Source organism: Haliotis asinina, chromosome 9 (genome assembly GCF_037392515.1).
Source record: "Haliotis asinina isolate JCU_RB_2024 chromosome 9, JCU_Hal_asi_v2, whole genome shotgun sequence".
In the NCBI taxonomy this organism is placed as follows: domain Eukaryota; kingdom Metazoa; phylum Mollusca; class Gastropoda; order Lepetellida; family Haliotidae; genus Haliotis; species Haliotis asinina.
In genome coordinates, this window is record NC_090288.1 from 63,620,989 (window position 1) to 63,645,557 (window position 24,569).

Consider the following 24,569-nt stretch of genomic DNA (forward strand, 5'->3'; position numbering starts at 1 on the left):
TCCGTAATCGGTATCAGAGTTAATTAAAATTATCACATACCATCCCCCGTATTAAGTCTTCGTTAGGTCCCGCTAAAGAAACAACACCCGTCCCCCACCGTAAAGGTACTCCAGCACAGCTCACTATATCTGCTGCTAGTCGTTATCGGGGAGGGACAGGCATGAGTCAAAGCTGGCGAAAGGGGGCGTTTCAATCTCCCTATAATGGACGTTAAAGCCGCGAGCATTGCTGTCATAGATAAAACTATCACAGAGGAAAAAACACAGGGATTGGAACAGTATTAGTCAATGATTGGTGGTATCTTGCGTCCACTGAAGGAGCGATTTGTTCGATGGCTGAATTTACTTATGTCATTTGGTCCAGCTTGCAACGGCAATCTGTTTACGACAGAGCCCTTTACATAATAAGTGTGTCAACATTCACTTCATGTTGTGATACGACATTGCTGTCCAGAGTGGTGCTGTCACAAGGCTGAATAGTCATACTGAAATATCAATATATATAATAGGGCTTTGTATTGGCAAATACATTGTATTGCAATATAGTGCGAATCAGGTATCCGTATTGTGACATATTGTGAACTTAAGTCTTTGATAGAAAGTGACGCTAATTGTGTATGTCAATCCTATTTTGTATATTATCCCCAAACATGTATGTTATGGTTCTGATCTGCAATATTTGCAAATCTAAAAACAATGGTTGCATAAACAGGCATTCTATTTTCTCTTTCATACAATTTACATTATTACCATGTAGTATGTTGTGTTGTCTTTGAATAACTAAGGAAAACATCTATTGTGATTGAAAGACTTGAAGATTTTGATTTGAACCATAAAGATAATCATAAAAAATATATGTGTTCTTTACCCGATATAAAGGTTTTAAGAACAAATATTGCAATGCGTATCGTCTGAAAAGCGTACTGACATACAAGCGTATACCGATATACCCGTAATATCGTGCTGTTAAATGATGCAGTACGCCTGTGTTATAGTTATAAACTGGATGTGACCACAGTCTGACAGATTAAGAACACATCGTAACACCCTGTTGAAACTCGAGAACACCTTCTGAACACCGGGGAAAGATTAATGAACACCTTGCACAAGTATGGGAGTGGAAGACAAGGATCCTAGCATGACAGGGCAGCGACACGTGTACAGATGGTTGTAGATACACACACACACATGCACACGCGCACACACACACACACATGCACACACACACACATGTAGATACACACACGCATACACACATGCACACACCCATGCATACACACATGCACACACACGTATACATTTCAGGAATGTAGTGTCTGCACATTGACCATTAGGCAGCATGTACAGACTGGTCAATACAGTGACAAGGCAATGCCTGTCGTTAATGCTGTGAAGGTTTTCATCGTAATGTTCTGAGAGACCCTTTTCAGTGAGGTACAGAATAAACAGGCCTGTAGCTTCACAGTTTCTGCTGCATTTTATATAAGTATCATAAACTTGGGTCTTAAGGCCTCGGAGCAACATGTTTATGTTTCTTAAACATCTCATCCCAAATGTCATCATTTACACAAAACACCAAAACTACATACAAACCTGACCACAAGAGCTACCCTAGAATCTCAACTTGTTAGTTTGCACCCACTTCACCAACCCTTCCTAATTAACCTAATCTGCTTTATACACATGTGTGTCGGGTGAGTCGCTGGTTTGTCAACATACTATCTTAACAGGGGAAATAGCCATTTCTTTATCTACAGACAAGCCCTCTTTGTCAAGCTTAGATTGATACAGCTTGGATCTTTATACAGAGTATTGGCTAAATTAGTTTAAATGACCCTGTTTATAGGTTTTATACTTGTCGTATATACAGGTAACTGGCGTAATTCCAGTCATACCCCAACGTTATATGCTGTCAAGGTTAAAGGTCAAATGCCATATCATAACTTGCTTTTGAAGCAACTGAATATTTATCATTGCAATGAGTACGGGTGATAGTGGTATACTGAAACAGAGGCGGTGTCGATGGCTATTTCACCGAGCGGTAGATGTCATGGTTTCCTCTTTAGTAATGTATCAGGAACTGGGCATTGTCAGTATCTGCTCGGCTACCCAAGCCGAAGCCGAATCTCTTCACAGGGTGGAAATATAGTACCATCAACAGACAACTGTCAGGAAAGTTCCACCCTTGTTCTGAAATACTGTTTACTCACGCACGCATATGTGTATATTTACGAAACGTCTCAAGTTAAATGACCCTTCTCATTTTAATCAGTACTAAATTCTACGACTTAGTGACATCGAGACAAATGGCGTACTTCGAGTTTGAAATCAACATCAAACTGACCATTTGGACCAGAATCTTATGTCCCAACTATCCTCTCAACGTGATTTAAATCATATAGTTTCCCTTACAGATGGGACAGACTGGCTCTAGACATTCAAAAATGTCCCTGGTTCAATGTCCTTAAATTGTTCTTACACGTTGTTTGATTGTGCCGATAGGGTAAGGGTTGTTTACCGTCAAGCCAGATGGAGCGCAGAATTTTACTGATCTATTCTATTCCATAGCTATTATGCCTTTACAGGATATCCTCAAACACTGACGTTATGTGTCAGTTGTCATCTTCTCTCACAATAAGTCCTGATTGCTCAGACTAGTGAAGATCGTCTTTCAGTAACCAAAACTGTTTTAAAATAAAAATAATAAAAACTGTATTGTAATAGGACCCTCCCCATAGTCATTAGAAATCTCTGCCAAAGCAGAGTGGAATGTACAATTCCAACCGTATCATGAGCATGTGCTTGTTTAACGTCGCGCTTACTTATAATAGAGCTGATTGATGGTGGTAAAACTCGAGTCTGGAACTGACAACACAGTGATTGGCACCGTAAAAATACTCCATATATTTCAAATGTCATTGCATAACATTGATGACATCTTTTTAAATTTGTAAAGCGATAAATGACTTATATGTGAGATACCTTTCTGATAGAATATTTCAGAGCACCCATCACATCAGTAAACACATCAAACAACCCATTAAAGTATTATTTTTCATTTTCAACACAACATACATTACTTCACCTTTGTCAACGTGTTTGTGGCGTTTGCGATGGTTTATTGGTCTGTTGGTTACAGGGGCACATCGTGCTAGACCATCGCAGACAGAGTTTACATCTGGTCGACATCTGTAATCTGCTGGTTTACATAAACAATCTGTAACGTATATCTCCACAATTCCGTGTTCACTTCTTAATCTTCTTCATATTCGAAAAGTAGTTTTTAATTTTTCACGCTTTTTATCTGACGCCAAACAATGAATAAAAAGTATAATGTTCTACAATTGATACTTGTTATCAAATTTTATAAAAGTCGCAAATGTAAGTATTTTAAACATTTACTGGATGTTTCAGCAAAGTATATTATTCATTTTGTGTGTGTTTGTTTTGAAGATTTAATGTCCAGTACACGAACACTTTTAAGCAGTCATTCCACCATCATAATTTTGAATATCAGGGAAAATAAACTAATAGCCTGGGTTGCATGCAGTCACTGTCAAATTGAACAGTTAGCGTTGTCGTGAATTAGGTACCATGGAGACTGAAGGAACGGTATTAACCGTTTTAAGTAAATAAATATATCTAATGTCAAGGATCCAAAGTGCAGGTTCTATGTGGTATCGGGGGAATCTTCACCAAGACGCTATCATCTGGATGAGAGGTAAATGCTGTAATGATAGTGAAGTTTGTCGTATATTTGTGCGCCAAACTTTCGTCGGCGCCAACAGAAAGTAGTGCTGTGACTGCTGCATCAGACTCATTAATCACGTGTTGGAGATCTGCTTGATAATCCAATTACGTCATCAGTTCCTGTGTGCGTGGGAATGTATGTACACCTGCTGCTGCGGCAGTGATGAAGTGGTATTGTGCATAGAAGCTGCAGCAGCGTTTGTATGTGGTGAACAGGTGTATCAGTAATATAGAGGTGCCAGTATCATAAGAGTAATATACGATAATATGCTGTGTTTGTTTTGGCTATGACTATAGATACATATGATTACACATTGCCATTTTTGAAAGTGGTCAAATGTAACATACGTTACATGATGCAATAATCTTTCTTACAAAAAGTGCAGATTCTTCGTTTGTAGATACCGCGTTTTAAATGTACATGCTTACGATTTATTTACAATGTTTCTTACCAATTCATTGTTTATATGTATTTACAACATATGTTCATTGTTTTTGTGACCATTTTTTTCATGTGTATGTATTTACAATTTTGTTAAATGTTTGTGTTAACAATTCCTTGTTTATATGTATGCGTTTACAATTTTTTCTTGTAACTGAGGGAGTAATTAAATATGGACTGTCTTCGCGGGTGGTTGTTACCATGATACCCAGATTACGAACAATTAATCAGCTGTCATGCTGCTTAATATTATATTGTCATGTAAAGAAGAAAATTAGAACCTAGGTTCTATTCTCCACATGGGTACAACTTGTGAAGCTTATTTCTGGTGTCCCGGACAGGAATTTAACTAACAGCGGCGTAAAGCCGCGTTCACTCACACGATATACTCTCTGTGTGATCACTGTTGGTGAGTTGTGGGTTGCGTATCACTACACTTTGAGAGTCAAAGCATTTGCTCTTAGTATCAGTCACGTGTTTGTGTGGTCGAGACAGAATTATTTTAGAGACCACTGCCATATATTTGGAATATTGATGTGTATCCATGATACAAACATCTACCAAACAAATCAAAACGAACAAATTCACGTTGGGTCTCGTAAATTGAATTTATTAGTTTTGAGGTCTTTGGAGACATATTTATTATTCTGTTAAAATGTGTGTTTTGTTAGATTGTTGGGTTTTGTGATTTATTTTAAGAGGCTAGGGCGGTTTCTAAAATATGTTTAAAGTTTCTAATTAAGAAGTTTTAGAAAAGTTCAAAGGTAAACGTATCTCTTGAATATACTTTAGGGTTAGCCACGCTTCCTACAGTCTGACGACCCCTAGAATGAGAACATTAGTCTGTATGCTTCTAAAACATTACACGTTACATTTCATTAACACCCTTACTTTCATGTCAATACCGAACTGATCTAACCTATCATTGATGAAATCAGTAATAATCGTATGAAGTATCTGTTTCTGCTGCCTACAACAATGGTCAATTTGCGCCCAGATGCCGTTTCATTCTAATGATTGTGTATGTAAATATACCGTTTCTATACAATAATGCAGAACCTGTTTACATCTATATATGAATAGCTAAGCAGAATGTGTACATGAAATACATATGTTGTTCAGATGTTGACGGAAGTAAAATGTACAATAATTATATAGACAGATATCTGACACAAATGAAGCTGTCGAATGAAATGTTTTTCGCATTCACAGATGATGATAGATTAAATTACACGGGTATTTATTAATGTAGATTTGTTTCCAGCTATTCCTGTAGGTAGATTACACCCTCCAGCGTGAGTCGTTATTAGTGATATCAAGTACTGATGTGTCTGGGACAACCGCCGTGTTATTGAAGGAGTACTGCTGAGTGCGGTGCAAAGCAGCTTCACCAGATGCACTGTGAATGCACAATAACGCGATGTCATAGTAGAATCGCTGCACGTCGACGTTCACTGCTGGATATACGCCATACGGAATACTCCTCAGGTTGTATAATATTCCCATAAATAAACGTAATGTAGTATCTCACACACATGTGTGGCACATCACAGACGGTGTTTACAGGGATACTTGCTTTACCTATTGACTAGTATATACCCATCGGACGGAATTATCAAAACAATAATATAATTCAAGGAACACAAACACTATAACACTCTGCTAAGTTCTTCATAGGTTATTTTAGCTAATTATACAATAGCGATATTTTATCCAGATACTAAATTTGGGTGAATTGTACGGCTGATTTCCTGGGTGGTATCGTTGAGTTGCATGTGTGCAAAGTTTCCACATTGTTCTGGCATCATTTACCCCAGTATCCACCGAACTAATATATTTTTGTACAGAAATATTCAAACACTGATAGCTTAAAAAACACGGGAAGGCAAGAAGAGGAATATTTAACAAACCGTTGTTTCACATTTTAAACATAAAGGCAATATGAAAAAGTAAGTCATTCGTAAAATTAAGAAAAGAATCCAGAAATGCAATATAAAGTCATTTGGCGTACCAGATTTCTTGAAAAATGTCTTTTGAACTGTGTCATATATTTTCTTAAATATTAATTTAGAAAATACTGGCAAAGACAGTATTAAATTAAAATATGTTTTAATGTTTCAGATTTTATAATTCACATATCTGCATTGAGAACATGTAATTCTAAATAAATGTGAAATGTGTTTTTATATTATCCCCTTAGTCCGTTATTTTCAGGTGTTCACAGTTTGTCAGTTGGGCATGATCTGAGACCCACATATCTATCGGAATAGACTAAGCTACATTATTTTGTATTTTGACAAGAGATTTATTTCAAATGTTGTAGTAATACACGTTTTGACCCGGCATGGTGTGACTTCAAGATAACTAATTAACGACCTCACACACATCATGGCCCACATGTGAAATATTTTTTTAAAACTGCATAATTCTGAAAATTTCCAAACGTCCACACTGAGAGTGAGAGAGAGGGGATATAATACGACGTGCTACAGCAGATTACCACTTACATTTGATACAATAATATGGTAAGAGCTGTCGACCGCACTTGGGTAATATCATCTCTGAACTTGGAGCAAGTGCAAAAACGGCAGTTAACGTATTCCACCCGCACCACGGTGCGTGGACTCACAGACTAAGTATACGGGACACTTGGAGCTCCGTTTCTTTGCTAAAACTGGGATCTGTTTGCTGTAGACGACTCCCTCGTAACCCTGAAAACACAAGTAGCCAGTCCGCAAAGGTAGATTTATTGGGAGATTCAAGAGAATTGCCAGTTCGAATCACACCAAATTCCATTGGGTCTAAGAGGTAACACATTAATGGAACTCACCAGGTGTTCATGGGAAAGCAGAGCATGTCCTCTATCAATGTCAAGTGACGATTACAAAACATATTACATAAGATCACTCTGGGTTGATTTGATTCTATCCGTCGTGTAATTTGAAATATTGATTCCCTTCTTCGACAGATGTAGTATGTGAGAAGAGGTGTCTAGAATTCAGAAAGTTGTGTAGATCTTGTTACTGCTGAAAACAGCCCAAATGTGTACATCTTACAGGGCCGGCAAATGCCTGTATTTATATAATTTCATCAACATTGTCAGAGGTGGTTTGTCAAATGCACAATTTATATTGGTTTATTGTTTAAATGTCTGGTTTACGAACTTTACACTGAAACATATCGTCAAATGCCAACTTGTTGTGTTGTGTTCTTTCCTGATATATACTTGGGGACAGGGCGCAGTTCTCTGATATTTGCAAAAGTACACAGACTACAGCCACTCGGACAAGTTCATGCATGCTATTTGACATGGAATGTTGGGTGTGATGGAGTAACCTCACTCACTCACATAGGAGGTGAGTTTGTTACACTTTGTTGACAGCAGTCATGAAGTCAAACAGTAATGCGAGATTAGGTAGTAGATAGTTGGCAACTGTGTCCGCATTAAAACCCAGTGGAAAAGTAGCAATCCTTCTCTCACTCAACTTACCAGTCATCTCCGTCTGGAATAACATTTCCCAAGTCATATATAACATAGGTGAACTTGGATGTCAACTCTACAGAGGACTCGAATCTACTAATGTATTTCAACTTTTCTTTTTGCGTTCAAAAGAATTTGTCCTTGCCATTTGGTTCTTGTCCAATGTCATGTATGTCCGTATTTTGGCTTGAGCCATATTCTCCTGTAGGTCTTTTTCAGGAACACAACTGACTTGTGTTTGCATATGTTTGTGACGGGCGCCAATAGTGCGACACACTCATATATTCGCGAACACCTGGTGTTATCGCTGTATGATACTAATGTATAAACAAATGTTCATGACATAATCGTAAGCTCGGGTAGTGATTTAATGTGATTATGAAACGGGTGTTGTGTCACTCCCTGGTGACCCAGCTGGAAGGGCAACTTAACAGCCCTTCTGTAGCGTGAGTTCAACTTGAGAACATACAACAGATGGAAAATGTACGCATTTTATTTCTGTGGTATACAATTGTGAACATATGCATATATAAACATTTGAAAATATGTACAAATATAGGTTAAAATTAAATACATCCACTCCCGGTAATATGTACATATATACAACGTATAATATCTGTATACACGCTGGTGAGACAGCAAGATTCACTTTACACATTTCAACTCCGGCCATAGTCTTACACCCTGGCTCATTATGAACAATAGATTAAATTGTATCAGATCGATTTTCGAGTCCGTTTCGTGACAGATGATAGTTTGAGATGTTACCATGAGTGATACATCAGAAGTTGGCTGTTAGTAGTATTTCAAATGTAACATCTTGTTTAGACTAGGAAATCAGAATTGAGCCCAAAAGAGTGTACATTGCTTTAAACACACTGTCAACACCTAATATGAATATATTTTTGAAATTGTACAATTGTTGGTGAAGACGTTTAACTGGATTTCATATGACATTCGTTTGCTCTGAACAGCGTCCTCTGACTCAACCTCTCAATGTCTGGTACTACACAGGATCAGTTATTACTATTGCGGCACCATATAGCGCGAATATTGCTGGGTGCGGCGTAAAATAAACTCACTCACTATTACTATTCTTTACTAAAGCACAGTCTCATTGCTTCAAATACATCAAAATATGCTATGTCAACAGGAAACAAATTTAAACCCAGTTAATCGGAACCATACCGTCCGTGTTAAATACGTCCGCACACCCAAGTCATTGGATACTCAAACAGTTAACGGTCGAGATGAAGGGAAGTGAGGATTAAAAGGGTTTAGGAATAGCGAGTTTCAATTGCAGATTTATCAATTCACATCTTTCTTAATCAGAAGATAGCTGGAAATCTATATGTTATAGTTGTATATATGGGCCCTGTGGATGAATAAAGAAAATATTTTTGGATAATACCAATGTCTACAAGATCATTCATACATGTTCATAGTGATAGCAACTGGTCATATAACAACATTAAAGACACCACTTACATCTCAAAACTATTCCTACTCCACAATTTGGCAAATAGTGTTGGATACAGTTTACACCATTCTATCACCACCAGCATTGTTCAGGTCCGTTCATTCATTAGCACTAAATCATTAGTTAAACAAATCCACCGTGGTTTAACTAGGTGTTCCTGTAGACTTAGATAGCCGGGAACAGCTAAAACCATCTGACAGATTCAGCCATACATAATCTCCCATCGGAGTCTATAGTCTCTCAATTATTTGATAACTATCTGCAAAAATAAACCCAGCAATCGTCGTCCGATGTGAACATTCCGTGGCCGGAGTATGGTCTTTAGCTGCCGAAGTATGCCGACATATAGTGCTCGAGTTCCCACGAATGAGAAACACCGCTGTGTTGGTGATAAATAACCTTGTTCCAGAGAGGCCAGTTGACAGTCTGCCTACGCTCAACATCCAACGGGATTCATCCACTGGGTGTTCGTCGACAGAAGCTAATTACACCTGACGTTTTCAAGCGAACCCAGTCTGACCAACAAATCCCTTTTTGTTGCTTGTAAGGTTCACATGAATTCAAGTGACCCAGCTCGGCATTTTTGAATCAGCTGGCCTCGTGTCTCACCTCAACCTTTCCCGACGTTCATAGTCTTATCGGGTATATCAAAAGCGCCGCCATGTCTGTAAGGCCAGGAGGAGCAGACGACCCCGTGACGTCACAAGACAGCAGACGTAAACTCGCTCCTCGAGATCTCGTGTCCTTTTCCCAAATCAAAGGCAGTTGTTCTGAGATCGAATCCACCTTGATCGTGGTCACCTATACTAGAGTGGGTGTTGAGTAGCTTCTGAAAGGAAAAGTAAAGAAACATGTTACGAGTGTTCTTTAGGCGTTTGAATTAATCATCAGGAGTATCTAGTCTGCGAAGCCGCATGGCGCTAGCTCCCGCCGAACTGCGTCTAATCTCCTTGTTTACGTTTTATGGCTCTGGATTTGTCGTACAATTACAATTACAGAAGAAAAAATGCAAATATGACCGTAAAGGTCAACACGAAGTACAAGGGTTACAATAATGTCTCAGAAAGCAAATATGTTCGGTCTTTTATACAATAGTTAATAGTAATGTCTGTGCTGAAACTATTCTTACATATTCTGCTATAAAACGTATTGTTTCGTAAAAATCAGATATCAGTATTTCTGGAAAAAGAGGAACACATGTATTCAATTTCAAAACTTCATCAGGTCAAATCTTGTCATGCAGCAGGCGAATTACAATTATGCCTTTTTAGAGCAGAAATTCCGTGACAGTCACTATACTGAACGCCATCATGATTATATACAGTGGCACTGCAGGTTTAAGGTTTCCGTTAATACTCCAGGGACACTCTCTTGTTACGTATATGTTTACACCTGCTACGATTTGCTCCTAAGAATTCTATCTCTGCTCAAGAAAATCTTGCGTATTTCAGTTATTAACATATCCAATACTTCACTCAATCCTATCATTTCAGTGTTTTGTATCAATGTGTATGAATGGATATTTAAGTTTCCAATAACAGTACAGCTACGTCCCCATCTTCAGGTACACCCTTCATTGCACAGTCTCTCTCTATGTACTTACCTAGATAATGCAGGCATTGTGTGCCTTTGATGTCGAGTACGTATTTCATATTTAAGACATTCTATACAGTGTAGGACAAAAGAAACTTATATCCATGTTTCATGGTAGCACAAAATGAATGAAAACAACTAGAATAAAGGAAATGGTGATCCGTTGGCAATGTATTTTGTGTCTTAGACCTGAGTGTCAAGTTTGCGGTGCTTCAATGAAACTCTCAACAAGCCGGTAATGAGCTAAATGTTTGATATCTCTTTCAGTGTGGCATAGCTGACATATGGGGCTTTGACCAGTTGGATATTAAAATCGTCAGTAAACCCCATATTTCTTTCATATACATTTACACCCTTTTCCCGATGTATGTCCTTCGTGCGTTTGTAAATACTGCAACACATTTATACTTACAACCGCTATACAAAGTGGTGACTTATTCCTTGAGAATGTGAAAATAATGTAGGTAACTTGATCTAGTTCAGAGTATGTGTACCGATATCCAGTGAGAGATACACAGTGTACAGCTACGCCAGGGTCTGTGTCTGTATATTACAAAAAATACTGTTAATTGTGCTGTTGTATTTCACGAAATGTAATACCTAACCAAACATCACCAACACATACTTTTCCTTCTGCCTGCCTTTCTTTGTTCCTTAAGGCCGCGCCCAGTAGCAGTCAGACTCTGAGGTGGCAGTTTGTGAATCCCTGGACCAGACAATGCAATGACTGACAATATGAGCATCTATCCTCACTGTTGGTATCCCATGTCATGCCCTCGACCACGTCCTCTACCCTGACTACCCGATAGAACGTAAACGACTTCTAGACATCTTCCTCGCAATCTGTGCGGCGTAAAACTAAACTCACTCACTCCTCGCAACCTAATCTAACCCCACAATCCGAGGGAACTGGTGATATTAGAGTGCGTTCCTTTTTCGCACCAGGATCCAGTGATCGTTCATTCGAATCATCGATTGTGCTTCATTATTTGTCAGTCATTTATCCGTGGGTTTCATCAGTGGGTTTCAGTAATGGGTTTCACCAGTGGGTTTCACCTATGGATTTTACCAATGGGTTTCACCTATGGATTTCACCTATGGGTTTCACCAGTAGGTTTCACTACGGTAGTAACCGCCTAAGACCTGTCCCAGTATGAACGTCCTTCAACGTTAATCTGACACACCGTGTTACTTCAATCCATCCCACTGACTGACAATATTTGATAAATAATACTAATGCCTATAAGGGTGGATCTACCCGTCTGAGCTTCCTCTACGTGGAGCTGCAGGCACAGCGACCACCATAACGTCAAAGACGTAGCTGGTTGACGCCTGAATGTTTTCTGTTCGTAACGCTTACACAAATTGGCCTCACTCGTTTAGCACTTCAAGTGCCTCTGACTGGGGTATTCATTTCGGATTGTTTGTTTTGATCAGACTGTGTTGTCATAAGTCAATAGGCGAAGTTATTATCGATCTGTCTTCCACATGACCTTTGAAATGTCCCAGCAAGCACTGTGCTGGTTAATAGTAGACCTTAACGTGACTATCGGCATGACATGCCTCAGAGATCGAGAACAGCCGTCTGTTGTGAGGCGTGTAACGTTGTTAAGTGGCGTGTCTCTTCACCGTGTGCACTGCATGTACACTCTAATGTCTTAATACCACACCACTACAAACACAATCATAAATACCTATATCAAAAAGTCGTATGTCAGTCACAGTTACCGATCTATTTGTCATTTAGTTTCAAGATTGTGAGAAACAATCTTCACTGAAGAGATTCAACATTGGTTGACGTGATGAGTATGAGTCCTATGTTATCCAATCAGGATCCTTCAAACATCTCGACGGGAATATTTGCAGCGTTGGTAATACGGCGTTAAACAACAACCACTCATTAGTCAGAACACCATAGCCACACACAGGGTGTCACATAAATTACAAACCATTCATTTCCGTCACTTTCGAACCCTGTTTTAAAGTGGTACCTTACTAACTGAAAGTCTAGTACACTGTACTATCACAACATTGCCTGTCCAATACAAGCATTCCAGGGCCGCTCCATATCACGGAGAAATGCTGAGAATGCGATAAATTCCCAATTCTCTCAGAGTCATGATGACTTCAGAAGCCATGCAGGGACGAACGTGTTGAGAATTGTTTCTTTATCTGATCAACCAGCCTGGGGTCCTTCAATCCGTGAGATCGTAAGAGGTCCTGTCCAGTGCCCCTCCTCCTTGAGAGCAGTCGTAGGGGACTATCACCAAGGAGTCACGAACTATCTCGCAAGGTTTCTCGATAGCTGTGGGTTTACGAGTGGAAAGAATTCTAGTGATCAAAGGCAGACCCTTGGTCGTACAGTGTGCCTAGACATATATCGCTAATATGCGAGGGGTTGTGTACAGTACACAGCAAATCATTATCATCAGCTCGGGTGGTCGGCAATGTATTAACAATACTATTGACATACACATTCATTTCCGAAATAGTTCACATACAATTTGAAAGATTTATCTGTATCCTGAATGTAGATACGGTCAGTGGTCTGGGCGGAAGTTAGAATTCCAGATATATGAAGGTCTTTGATTTCATAGATAGCATGGTTCCTGGTTCGGTTCCCTCACCTTGCATTGTCGCCATGGAAACACTCGCAGGGAAAACTGATGGAACAATGTCATGAGGATATGTGACGTTTGGGGGATTCTTACAGATTGGTATTTAGCTTTTACTTCATCGGTCATGTGTAACATATAGTTATAATGTTAGTAAGAATGTATACCTCTTGCGCGACGGGTAACAGTTTCTCTGCTTGAAAATTATATGTTGATACAGAGAAATGTCCACCTTGATGCAATTTATCAAGGTTCATCATTTACCACCCCACGCCAAAAGATACACGCCCCACACCCCCACACCCCCACACCCCCACACCCCCACACGCCCCACAACCCCACAACCCCACACCCGACGCCTCCGCACTCGACACACACAACACATCACTACACTATCCTCATAGTTCTTTATATCCTTTATAGAAAATCAGGGAATCACGAATTATCTCAGATCTCTCTGTTTAAAACAGTGACCACTTTGGTGTACTGCTATGGTATTTCTGACGTTACAATGAAACCCAAACCTTGCAGACCCTAACGCCGTAAACATACTGTTTGCACGAGTCCAAATACAGCGCGTTGCATTAACGTGTATCCATGTCACGTAATACCTAAATTCCTAGATCGGATTGGTCATCATTCAGTCTATTCCCAGATTCGAACCCATACTCCCAGTGCACAAAGTCAGCGAACCTACACACCCAGCAACCGGGGGCTCTACAAAGTGGAAGTTTAGCAAATATAATATTTATAACAGTTCATTAGTAGAACTATCATCACACATAACTGTTTTAGTTACGTTTACCAAATATAATATTTACAATAGTTCATTAGTAGAGCTATCATCACAGATAACTGTTTTAGTTAAGTTTACCAAATATAATATTTACAATAGTTCATTAGTAGAGCTATCATCACAGATAACTGTTTTAGTTAAGTTTACCAAATATAATATTTACAATAGTTCATTAGTAGAGCTATCATCACAGATAACTGTTTTAGTTAAGTTTACCGAATATAATATTTACAATAGTTCATTAGTAGAGCTATCATCACAGATAACTGTTTTAGTTAAGTTTACCGAATATAATATTTACAATAGTTCATTAGTAGAGCTATCATCACAGATAACTGTTTTAGTTAAGTTTACCAAATATGATATTTACAATAGTTCATTAGTAGAGCTATCATCACAGATAACTGTTTTAGTTAAGTTTACCAAATATGATATTTACAATAGTTCATTAGTAGAGCTATCATCACAGATAACTGTTTTAGTTAAGTTTAGCATATATAACATTTATAACAGTTCATTAGTAGAACTATCGTCACAGCTAAATGTTTTAGTTAAAACATACTTAGTTTGAGAAAATGCAGCGTAGAAAAAGTGTATAAAATAATTGAGTAAATATAACGTGTAAACAGGTGAATAGTATGTGAAAGTTAAGTAAATATAAGTTTAGAGTACTGCTTAGAGTATGAATACGGCTGGCGTTATATGTTAGAGACACGACACGTGTGGTACCCCGTGTTACCTCCTTCCTGACTATATGTCATCACATCTAGCGGCCCCTGTAATTGTCAAACATTACTGATATTTCAAATTCGTATGTGTATGTTTAATGAGCTTTTGTCAGAATTCTCACAATTTTTGTTAGTCAAATATACTTCATCAAAAACAATATGTTCCAAAACATCATAGCGATTCATGAAGGTAAATTAATTAAATTATATAAACAGCAGGTGTCAACGTCACAGAACAACCATCTCGATGATCGGCCGAAACACATTCCACCGCTTATAAGTGAAGAAAAATGTTAACAGTCTTTCATCTTGCAACCCAAGTATATACACAATTCGAGCAACGGATTCTTTAATCGAAAGTATGAAGTAAATATGGACATTTGTATTCTCTATTATTAGTTACACAGGATAATTTCCATACACGACATTCGTGAATTTATTACTATCACCAGTTGTGGTCCTGTGCAGAAAATGTAATTTTGAATGTAAAGTGTGGGTATATATTTACCGTTATTCAGTATTTCCATCGGATTTCGGTTATATTCGCGTTGTGTTCAGCATCAGTTAAGTGAATCAATACCATGTTATCTAGTCCGTGTAATAAACTGGATTTTATGTAAGCGTGATTTTGTCGCTTTCATTGAAATTTATTATCATTTTACATTCCCTATTTAACTTCATATGGTTCGCTCTGTACAAAACAAACATAATTTATAATTGTTCAGTGCGAACACACCATACGGACTAAACTAATTGTGTTGTGCTCATAGTGATTCTAGGGAACTCGAACACCCGACATCCGACACCTGACATCCCACACCCGACATCCGAAACACATGTAACCTAGTGCACATATATTCCTGTAACTTGTTCAATCTGCGTGAACCGGTGGGTTTTGTTTGTTTGTTTGTTTGCTTGTTTGGACTGTGTGCAAACATATACATACACACGTACACCCCAATCTTATGTGTAATAATGAATATTTAGCATAAGGTGCATTTCATCTTATTAACATTAAGGGTAGTAGTGTGCGCAATCATACCCCGTGTCAGTGAATTCATTCCTGAGACTTAACAGCTGTTTTGCCCCCTATACCAAATGTTATCTTGTCTGATGATAGTCTGAATATTAGAGCATTTTTTTCACTTTTTACACTAATATTCTATATTAGATTATTTCTTTCTTGAAACGATCACGTCACAATCCGATATTACATATATGTTATTAAACTGAACTACCTTTACGAAAATATAACACAACCTAATAATGACATGTTTTCACACTTCTAAACGACAACGACTTATGCTTGTCAGGAAATAATACCTTCAGTCTCCTCGTATCCGTTTTCACTCTTGATCGTCAACTTAAACATATTCCATTGCACGCAAGATGAAAAATATCCGTTGAAAGTACATAAACTGATCACTGCCAATAAGCGAGGACACAAGCTGCAATTGTCACTGACATAATTCGCACAAGAGGTGTTGGTCTATTGCCCAGACATACGAGTGTGCTAAAAATCAATGATAACACGACATGCCCTTCATAAAATGTGTGATCTCCGTTTTTTTGACAATTGTGAAATAATTTACTTTTAATTATTACTTATAACCAAACTGGCTGTCCAAGTGGAAATAAAGTATGTCGAGTGCATGTGCAAATATGATACAAATTTGTATAAATGTATAACTGAAAAATATTAGTTAATACCAATTTTAAATGAACTGTTAAAGTATTTATTTATAACAAGTAAACCATATTTTGACTCGTGTCACTAAATAAAATACCATGTAACGTTAATTGTCTTCCGAAATCTATCGTATGAAATACAAAGTGTAACTAGAACCAACCAAGAAGTATTCTACATATTTGAAGACCATCTAAGACTGCAGACTTCTGTTTTAACCATGTTTTTAGAAGATTTGATCTTTTTCATTCCCACAGAAAACGGTTTATTCTCTTGGCATGTGCCAAAACAAATGAGCTAGACAAGAATTATATATAGTAGTATTTAGTATTACCCCTGATACATTTTCGTTCATTTCGCTTGTTCACTTCACCAGGAGACTGCTTCATGAAGTATTTCCCTTACGAGTGTCAGTGTTGTATTGAAATTATGACTGCATTCCTGTATTAAGCAAAACTGTTTTTAAACAATAATTATGCCGAAAAGGAAAAATACAACCCTGTTAAACTCTAAGTGAAAGTTTATAATTAAAAATTCCTGAATCTGTCAGATTCTATATTCTTAAACACATGTTTATGATCTGTATTTATCATTCATATTTGGGCAAGAATATCTGTAGTTGCGGAAATATGTTTTTGCCTCTATACTCATCTAAACAAGCTTTCACTGTTATGTGGAGAAACCATAGTATTACCTACAATACCTGACAAACAAGCAGATTGCAAGCAGTTCAAACCTACAAATATCATACAAGTGCAATGAGCTTAGTAGTATTTTATGACAAAAGTAATACACATATCTTAATAAATTAATACACAAAATTTAAGTTATACTTCTCCGTCGTTTTACTTTCCGAATTTATTGCAATGCTCACTATCGTAAGAATTTAACTGTGAGGATTACACGTTCTAGTATTCTATTGGCAAAACGCATCATCTCCTTAGTTGAATACGAAGGTGTTGCGATATGTACGCTTTTGTCTCATCTTCAGATCAAACATGGGCAAATGCAATGTTCAGTTAAACTAATAATTAATTAGCGCTTTCATAGCTATTACAGTGACATTTTAGCTAAGGACGTGCATATCTGATCATTTTTTAAAATAAATGTACTATATGTCAAAATAAAAACACCCGTAGGAGAAATCATATATTAAATCCATGAGCAATTTGTACCGACTAGTTTACTAGACAACTGACATATTTAAGGAATAAATTAAATCAAAGCACTTTAATCTATTAACATTACTATGAATATATGAAAACACGAATTAATTCAAACCTGTCATCTGAGGGAGTGTAGAGTGTCAATATATTTAAAAATATCATCACAATATGGTTTAATTTTGAATTAAACTGGCATATGATCTATATATTATTTCATGATTTACAATTACAAACGTGGACATAAAGTCAGTTTCAGAAATTCCTTCTCAGAATATGATGAATGAAATGAATAGAACATCTTATCACTGGTGTCATTTTCTAAGAAAATAAATCCAGCAAAGTAAATCACAATGACTTTATTATGAGGAACCTCAACACATCTAATCTGTACTGAGAAGACAATCGAACAGTTTGGTGCAATAATAGAAACACTATAACTTGCTTCAGTAATTAGTAATTCTTTGAATTTGTCACATGATAGTTTTGACGGATCTCGTTATAATAATGCAAAATTAGAATAATTTTTTTTTATTTATAATTTTTTGTATTATTCTTGAGGGTGATACACGTAATATATATATAATATATATTGTGATACTGTTTCTGCTAAGTGTTTTTCGTTACTATTTTGACTTTTCCCCCATTGGAATTTCTGCAAATAACATGACTGATTATTCTCTGGTGCTGACGTTCGGATTTATTATCAATATCTGAGTGCTACTGTTTCATTTAAATTTTCCATGAAACACAACGTGTGTTGTTTTACGATTGTTTTATTCAGCTCTGTTGACATGTAACAAGAGTTATTGAAGATAATTGACACAACTTGTGTTTTGCATCTCGGCAATTGCATGACAACAGTTGGTAACAGAAGAAATGTACCGTTGGTATTTCCTAGCTGTATACAACACGTTTTTAGCTGTTCATTCTGCATTAGCAGAAAACTGACATTCTCAGTTTCCATTATGTTAATATCTCCCAATGTATTTTTTTTCAGTTTTGATTTCGCAAGACCGGGAAAATGGCGCGTGTCCACAGGTGGCTACCAATCTGCCATGGTCAATTTAGTTAACTACTAGTACTTGATTAGATATGAGATCCTTTCGCTATTAACGGGACGAGAAGTGTGTTTAACAACAGTTGAGGCTCAATTCGAGTCAAGGTCAAATCGTCCGAAACCGATAACGGGCATCTAATTATCACTGACAGGGATTTCAAGATGGCGTGTGACACTATCGCAGCAGACGATAATTACGTCATGATGACGTCAAGTACCCTGGGAATGAAGAATGTCTGAAGATGAAGCTTACCTTCAACTTACTTAAAGATTATGAAGTCAACAAAGCAACATAGTTTCATTTCGGAGCAGACATACGATAAAACACATTGCATGACCATCACGTGAATTACACGTTACACGTCAAACAACCAGAAACATATCTGCAATAATAACACCATAAATAAAACAAGTATCTTAATGAAGAGGCAATCCGTGTTTCAAATGATTATTCCATTCCAATACAGAAATGTGAATGGTCTTGGTGCGACTACAGTTTCAGCAAATATATTCTTCAAAATGACGGCAATATTTCAGTATCATTAATAACAATATAACACCATACTTAACGACATCACAAATGAAGACTGGATTCGAGGCCACATTTTTATGCAGATTATATGAATACCTCGTACCCACCAAACGAAAAGACTTGAGAAAAAAGAGGGAAGTTTAGGGGTCAAATGTTTGTTCACCTGTGCGTTGTTTTTCAAAAACTATATGATGACAAAGTATAGAATGCAAAGTATATAATGTTGTACACAGCTTATATCTGAACAACCTTTAATCAGACAGCGATTTTTAAATCACTGTGAGGTCAGAATGAGATCATGAATATCTGTTGGAAAGCTAGTGGTGCACAAAACACGACATGACAAGGTCGAAATTTTCACTTGTGGCTGTGACTAAAACATTAACTCTGTCAGGCTGCCTTGCGAGATAAACATGTTACATGAAAATGCAATTACCCGATGTATGCTAGCACTTGCTAAACTAGAAGAACTAACAGAGAGCACATAATGTGTGTGTTCTTACAGAATACAAAACGTGGTTGTTTTCACGTGGAAGTTCAGCTCGTACTTTGCTGTTACTGGTGTCCTGAAGTGTAATACGTGTTTGTGTTGATATACAATTACTGAATACAACATGATATTTGTAAACTTTGGTAATCTTTTTTCCAGTTTTTTGTTTGTTTGCTTGTTTTTATCCTGTATTGGATTGTCTTTTTAATAGCTAATCTAAAACGTTTCACATCGCCACCTGTCAGTTTGGACGTACCCAAATCGCCGACTAAAATTCCCACACGTTACAATAGCGCGTTTAACTTTCCTGCGTCTCAAAATTCCAACACTCAGTAGTAGGTTATGGTCTGTAACGTATTGAAATGATATTGGAATATTGGAATATGGAATGACATTGGTAACAGGATTATGGAATGATATTGGTAATAGGAATATGGAATGACCCCAAATGAGCGGTCATATGTTCCGCGATATGGGCGACACATATCGACATTTGTGTAAGAATTTAGGCGGCGGTTTGGGGTGTTTGGGGTGGCATTAGTGAACAAGGAAGGTCGTTAGTGAAATTATTAGGTGAAAACGTGTAGTACAATGTCACTTTGATATCGTTAGACACTGTTTCTGAAGAAAAGTAGTTCTAAGCGTAAATGTTATTCATTTGTTCCTGTGCAGTGAGAAACCATAAGAAACCATGTTCATTATTTTCATATTTCAGTATTGCAATGTAATATCTTCACTGAGTCTGCCCATGTGAGACATTCTAGTGAGACAAGATGTAACTCTTCATGGAGGTACTGTTGGCTCAACTATTATCATGCATTTCCGCAATTACTAGACGTTTCAGATATATCCCGACGCCACCAACACCCTTCCGTGTGCAACAAACCACGTTAATTAATGTTATTTTGCCCTAACAAATAACAAGAGACTGTGCTTCGTCTGTCAGGTTAGGAAATTACACACAGAAGCTTATAGCATAATGTTGCAAATATCGAAAACAACGAGGTAAGACTTGGCACCTGTAATGAAGAGAGTCCAACTGGTTTTCTGACAGAATGAGAACATCGACATAACAGTATATACGTGCAAGGCTACGGGCCGAAAGTGTCAGCAGTTTAATCTGACTGCGTTAGTATCTAGCTGTTGATGTAAACCACAAGACATTTTCACAGTATCGTCAAAAAGGAAATAACGACATGGCAGATTTTCTGCAGAACAACGCGTCAGGCGAGTGTTGAGAGATATGTGAATAATCCAACCTCTTAACACTCAAGAAAACAGCAAAGACGCAAAAGAAGTATAATAACAAAATTAACTTAAATGGTATTTTACGACCATAACGATAACTTATTAATGGTTAAAGATTTATAACTGTTTTGTGTTTTAGACCCTATTGTTGAAGACGTGAACAGACATGACGCTACAAAGTTTAACACTACAATGCTTTCACGGTACTTTCAATTGTAAATAGATATTCATCTTTCACGTGGTTTTACGGTTTTGTGATCATTTATGGTTTAACTCCAGTAACGTTATAGACTTTGCCCAAACCAAATGTACAAGTGTTGAGTAAATTTATACACGTAATACGTGCATACTCATTGTCACCGTGTGGAGACACAAAATGCATCACTAGCTTCTAAGTCTACACGACACACCTGAAATCTCTTTTGGTACTGTCCTAGTGACGTAGCTGTGGGGGTCAATGGCGCTGATGCACTTTAATATTGCCCTCTTTGAATATTTCACCTAAACGAACTAAGTGAAATATGGAACTTATCACACACAAATAGTTTCAAATGTAACTGGTAATGTCTGCATTCCAATGATATTTGTAAGTCCATTGCACAATAAATTTATGTCCAGTCATAACTGATTTTAGTTGAAAGAGTAATGTTTACGTATTTTTAATTGACCCCTTTCTACAAATTCCTTCCATTTCGTGTTTGTACCTAAATGTAACTGACATATTTCTGTTAAAGTCACTCTGTTAAAAGTCACGCTGATCGTTTAATATAACTGTTGTAAACACAAATATCTCCCAGTGTCTCTGCGTGAAAAGTAAATACTCTTGCATTTTACATTTGTTTTATTAATCATATAATTTCTGGGATAAAGTTAGAAATACTGTCTTATTTTAATGCTGTTCTTATTTCAATGTTACTGCCTACCAACGTGTGATTGTTTATTCTGGTCGTGTCACTGAGTGTAAATACCACTATTCACAGCGAGAAGGCAACAGTCAACAGCATACATTCCTACAATACTGTAGTCTACCTTTGCCATTGTACATATTAACAGCAGTTGGAAGGCCGGGTGTTGTTTGTGGCAATGAAATGTACAACAAGCCAAATGTCAGCTCAACCATCATGGCGTTATGTACTTACAATAACACAATTAAAAAAACACGTTGATTATGATATGCTATTGAATTTTGAAAACCAAAAACCTGCAAACATAAGTTCATTTTTAATACGTTTAATATTGTTTGATAATGCTTTAATCAATTTCATATTCGAATATGAAGTTTGTTCTGATCTGGTATGAACACATAAACATTTGACTTCCCTACTTCTCACCAAATATTTAGCACCCCTTTAACATGGACAGCATCCCTTTAACATGTACAGCATCCCTTCAACATGTACAGCATCCCTTCAACATGTACAAGCTGCGCAGTATATAAATAGCCTATAGTAATAAGTGTGGACAATAACAACATGGCTAGAATTGCTGAAAGTGCTGCCTGTTGGTGTTAAGCTAGGCATGACGACTACCCCGCTACGTCGCCAAGTGAGTATTCGCGGATTTGTCCTCTACCATATTTTTGTACATGTCTTATTCATAAAATGAGACGCATCGACCTTTTACTACACATGCCGACATGAGCTAGGTTTTGTACTGGTGTAACTGTCGACATACCTTGAGAACGACTGGTACATGGACTGCGATGTGTTGTCGCTGTAACCCTGCCACTGCCCAGAGCTTGTTCCATACATGCCGCTATTGCAAGATGTCCCGTTCGACCCTCCATAGTTCCCATTGTGGTACCATCTCATGAATGGATTGTTCATACTCTGCCTTAACAACGCTTCGTCCAGTTTGTATGCACGTCTCTCTGCTTCTGTGTAGGGGGAGTATATGGACCCAATGGCTGCAGGGTGGTTGAACCCCATCCCTGGATTCAGGGTGGCTGATGGAGTGCTCAGGTAACCGTTAGTCATGGGGTACATCCCAAACTCTCCTTCCTTCTTCCTCCCTCTTCTCCTGGACCTCCTCCTCTGTCTGAAGTCCCCTCGCATGAAGTCTTGTATATTGGCTGGATGGATCGCCCAGTAGTTGCCTTTGCCATCCTCACACCTGCCAGCTTTGATGAAACAGTCATTGAGGGACAAATTGTGTCGGACACTGTTCCTCCAACCTTGACCTTTGTTTTGATAATACGGATAGTTCTTCTCAATCCAGGAATATATGGAACCAAGATTCAGTCTTTTCTGGGAGGACTCTAGTATTGATTTAGCTATGAGTGCAATATAGGAGAGTGTTGGTTTTACATCTGGATTATTTTTACCCGTTTCTTCGTCGTTCTTGTCTGTTGCGTCTACCGTCCCTTCTTCTTTCTTCTCTTCAACCAGTTCCTCTTTATTCATCTGTTCAAGTCTCTCTTCTGTCTGTCCATCATGTTGTTCCGCTGTGAGACTTTGGTAAGTTGATTTGTATTGATCAGGGTCATGTTCTAGTTTTGTCACAGTGGCGTCCATCTCATGAAGAACTTTCGGCTCCTCCATATCGTACCTTTGAACAAAGTCCAATCCATTTCCGATCGGTAATTCGGGTTTTATCAACACCTGGTCATTTCTCTGTATGTCATACCCATTCAAATCCACCTGACGGTTGGGGACTTTATAATAAGACGGGCTGGAATTTGGCACGAATCCGGAATGAAAGAAAGTCGATTCCGCATACGTAGGAGGTTCTCGCGGGAGGAAGTTTGGCGACGTGTTGGGAGTATTCATGTAATTTCCATAGCACGATTCCGTCTCTGGGTAGTGTCCATGATGTAGTTTAATGGTACCCGCATCATACCCGGGCGATGATCCATAGAGACCTGTCTGATACCCGTTACCTTCAAAGGGAGAGTTCTGCATCATGTGAGGAAAACTCGACAAGTTTTTCTCCACTGTTTGAAAAACAGACGGCTCAGACCTCCTTCGTGACTGAATAACGCCGAGCTATGAAATCGCTATATGTGAAGCACTTTCTTGGAATACAAACTCATACACAGTGGGCAAACTCCGACAATCTCCAGTAATCAAGCCCTATCAAACCCGAGCCGCCATTAAGAGCTAATACTTGGCGACCCATACCGAGTTGGCCCTACCCTGAATGAAATGTGGCTGCTGATTGGTTGTTACTATAATCAGTTCCTCTCATGCAAGCAAGAACCGCTCTTTGATTGGTTGTTGTTATCGTACAGCTAGCGTCATTGGGTTTAGTTAAAGGGGTGGCCGCAAGGGGGCGTGACTGAGATTACTTGGTATATGTCGAGATAAGAGTGCTCAACGCTTAACGCCTAGCATAACAAAAACACGTGGGGTGTATGGGGAAGGTGATTAATAGAATATGTTGAAATTGGGTATTATTCTATAACAGTAGTGTTGTTTTAGTTTTGAGTACTATACTGTTTCTTGAATGAAAGAAAAATTAACTACATGTTGTACATCATGTTCATTGTTTTGATCAGTTTGTTTT

At 37.9% G+C, this 24,569-nt stretch overlaps 1 protein-coding gene across 1 annotated transcript; it reads right to left on the bottom strand.

Moving 5' to 3' along the window:
- Positions 1-8,146: 8,146 nt before the first annotated feature.
- LOC137296258 (forkhead box protein E4-like) lies at positions 8,147-24,212 on the bottom strand. The gene is made up of 2 exons (XM_067828008.1): positions 22,740-24,212; positions 8,147-9,982 (listed from the first exon to the last, which is right to left on the bottom strand). Exons 1-2 carry the CDS (start codon positions 23,966-23,968, stop codon positions 9,955-9,957), a joined length of 1,257 nt encoding a protein of 418 aa, XP_067684109.1. The 5' UTR covers positions 23,969-24,212; the 3' UTR covers positions 8,147-9,954.
- Between the last annotated feature and the right edge of the window lie 357 nt (positions 24,213-24,569).

Bases quoted from the DNA above. Each gene is read 5' to 3' on its own strand.
- LOC137296258 (XM_067828008.1), bottom strand. From the start codon at position 23,968: ATGATGCAGAACTCTCCCTTTGAAGGTAACGGGTATCAGACAGGTCTC. The intron at 9,983-22,739 runs GTATGTCGACAG...TTTTCCTTTCAG, and splicing joins ATGTACCAGTCGTTCTCAAG to AAGCTACTCAACACCCACTC.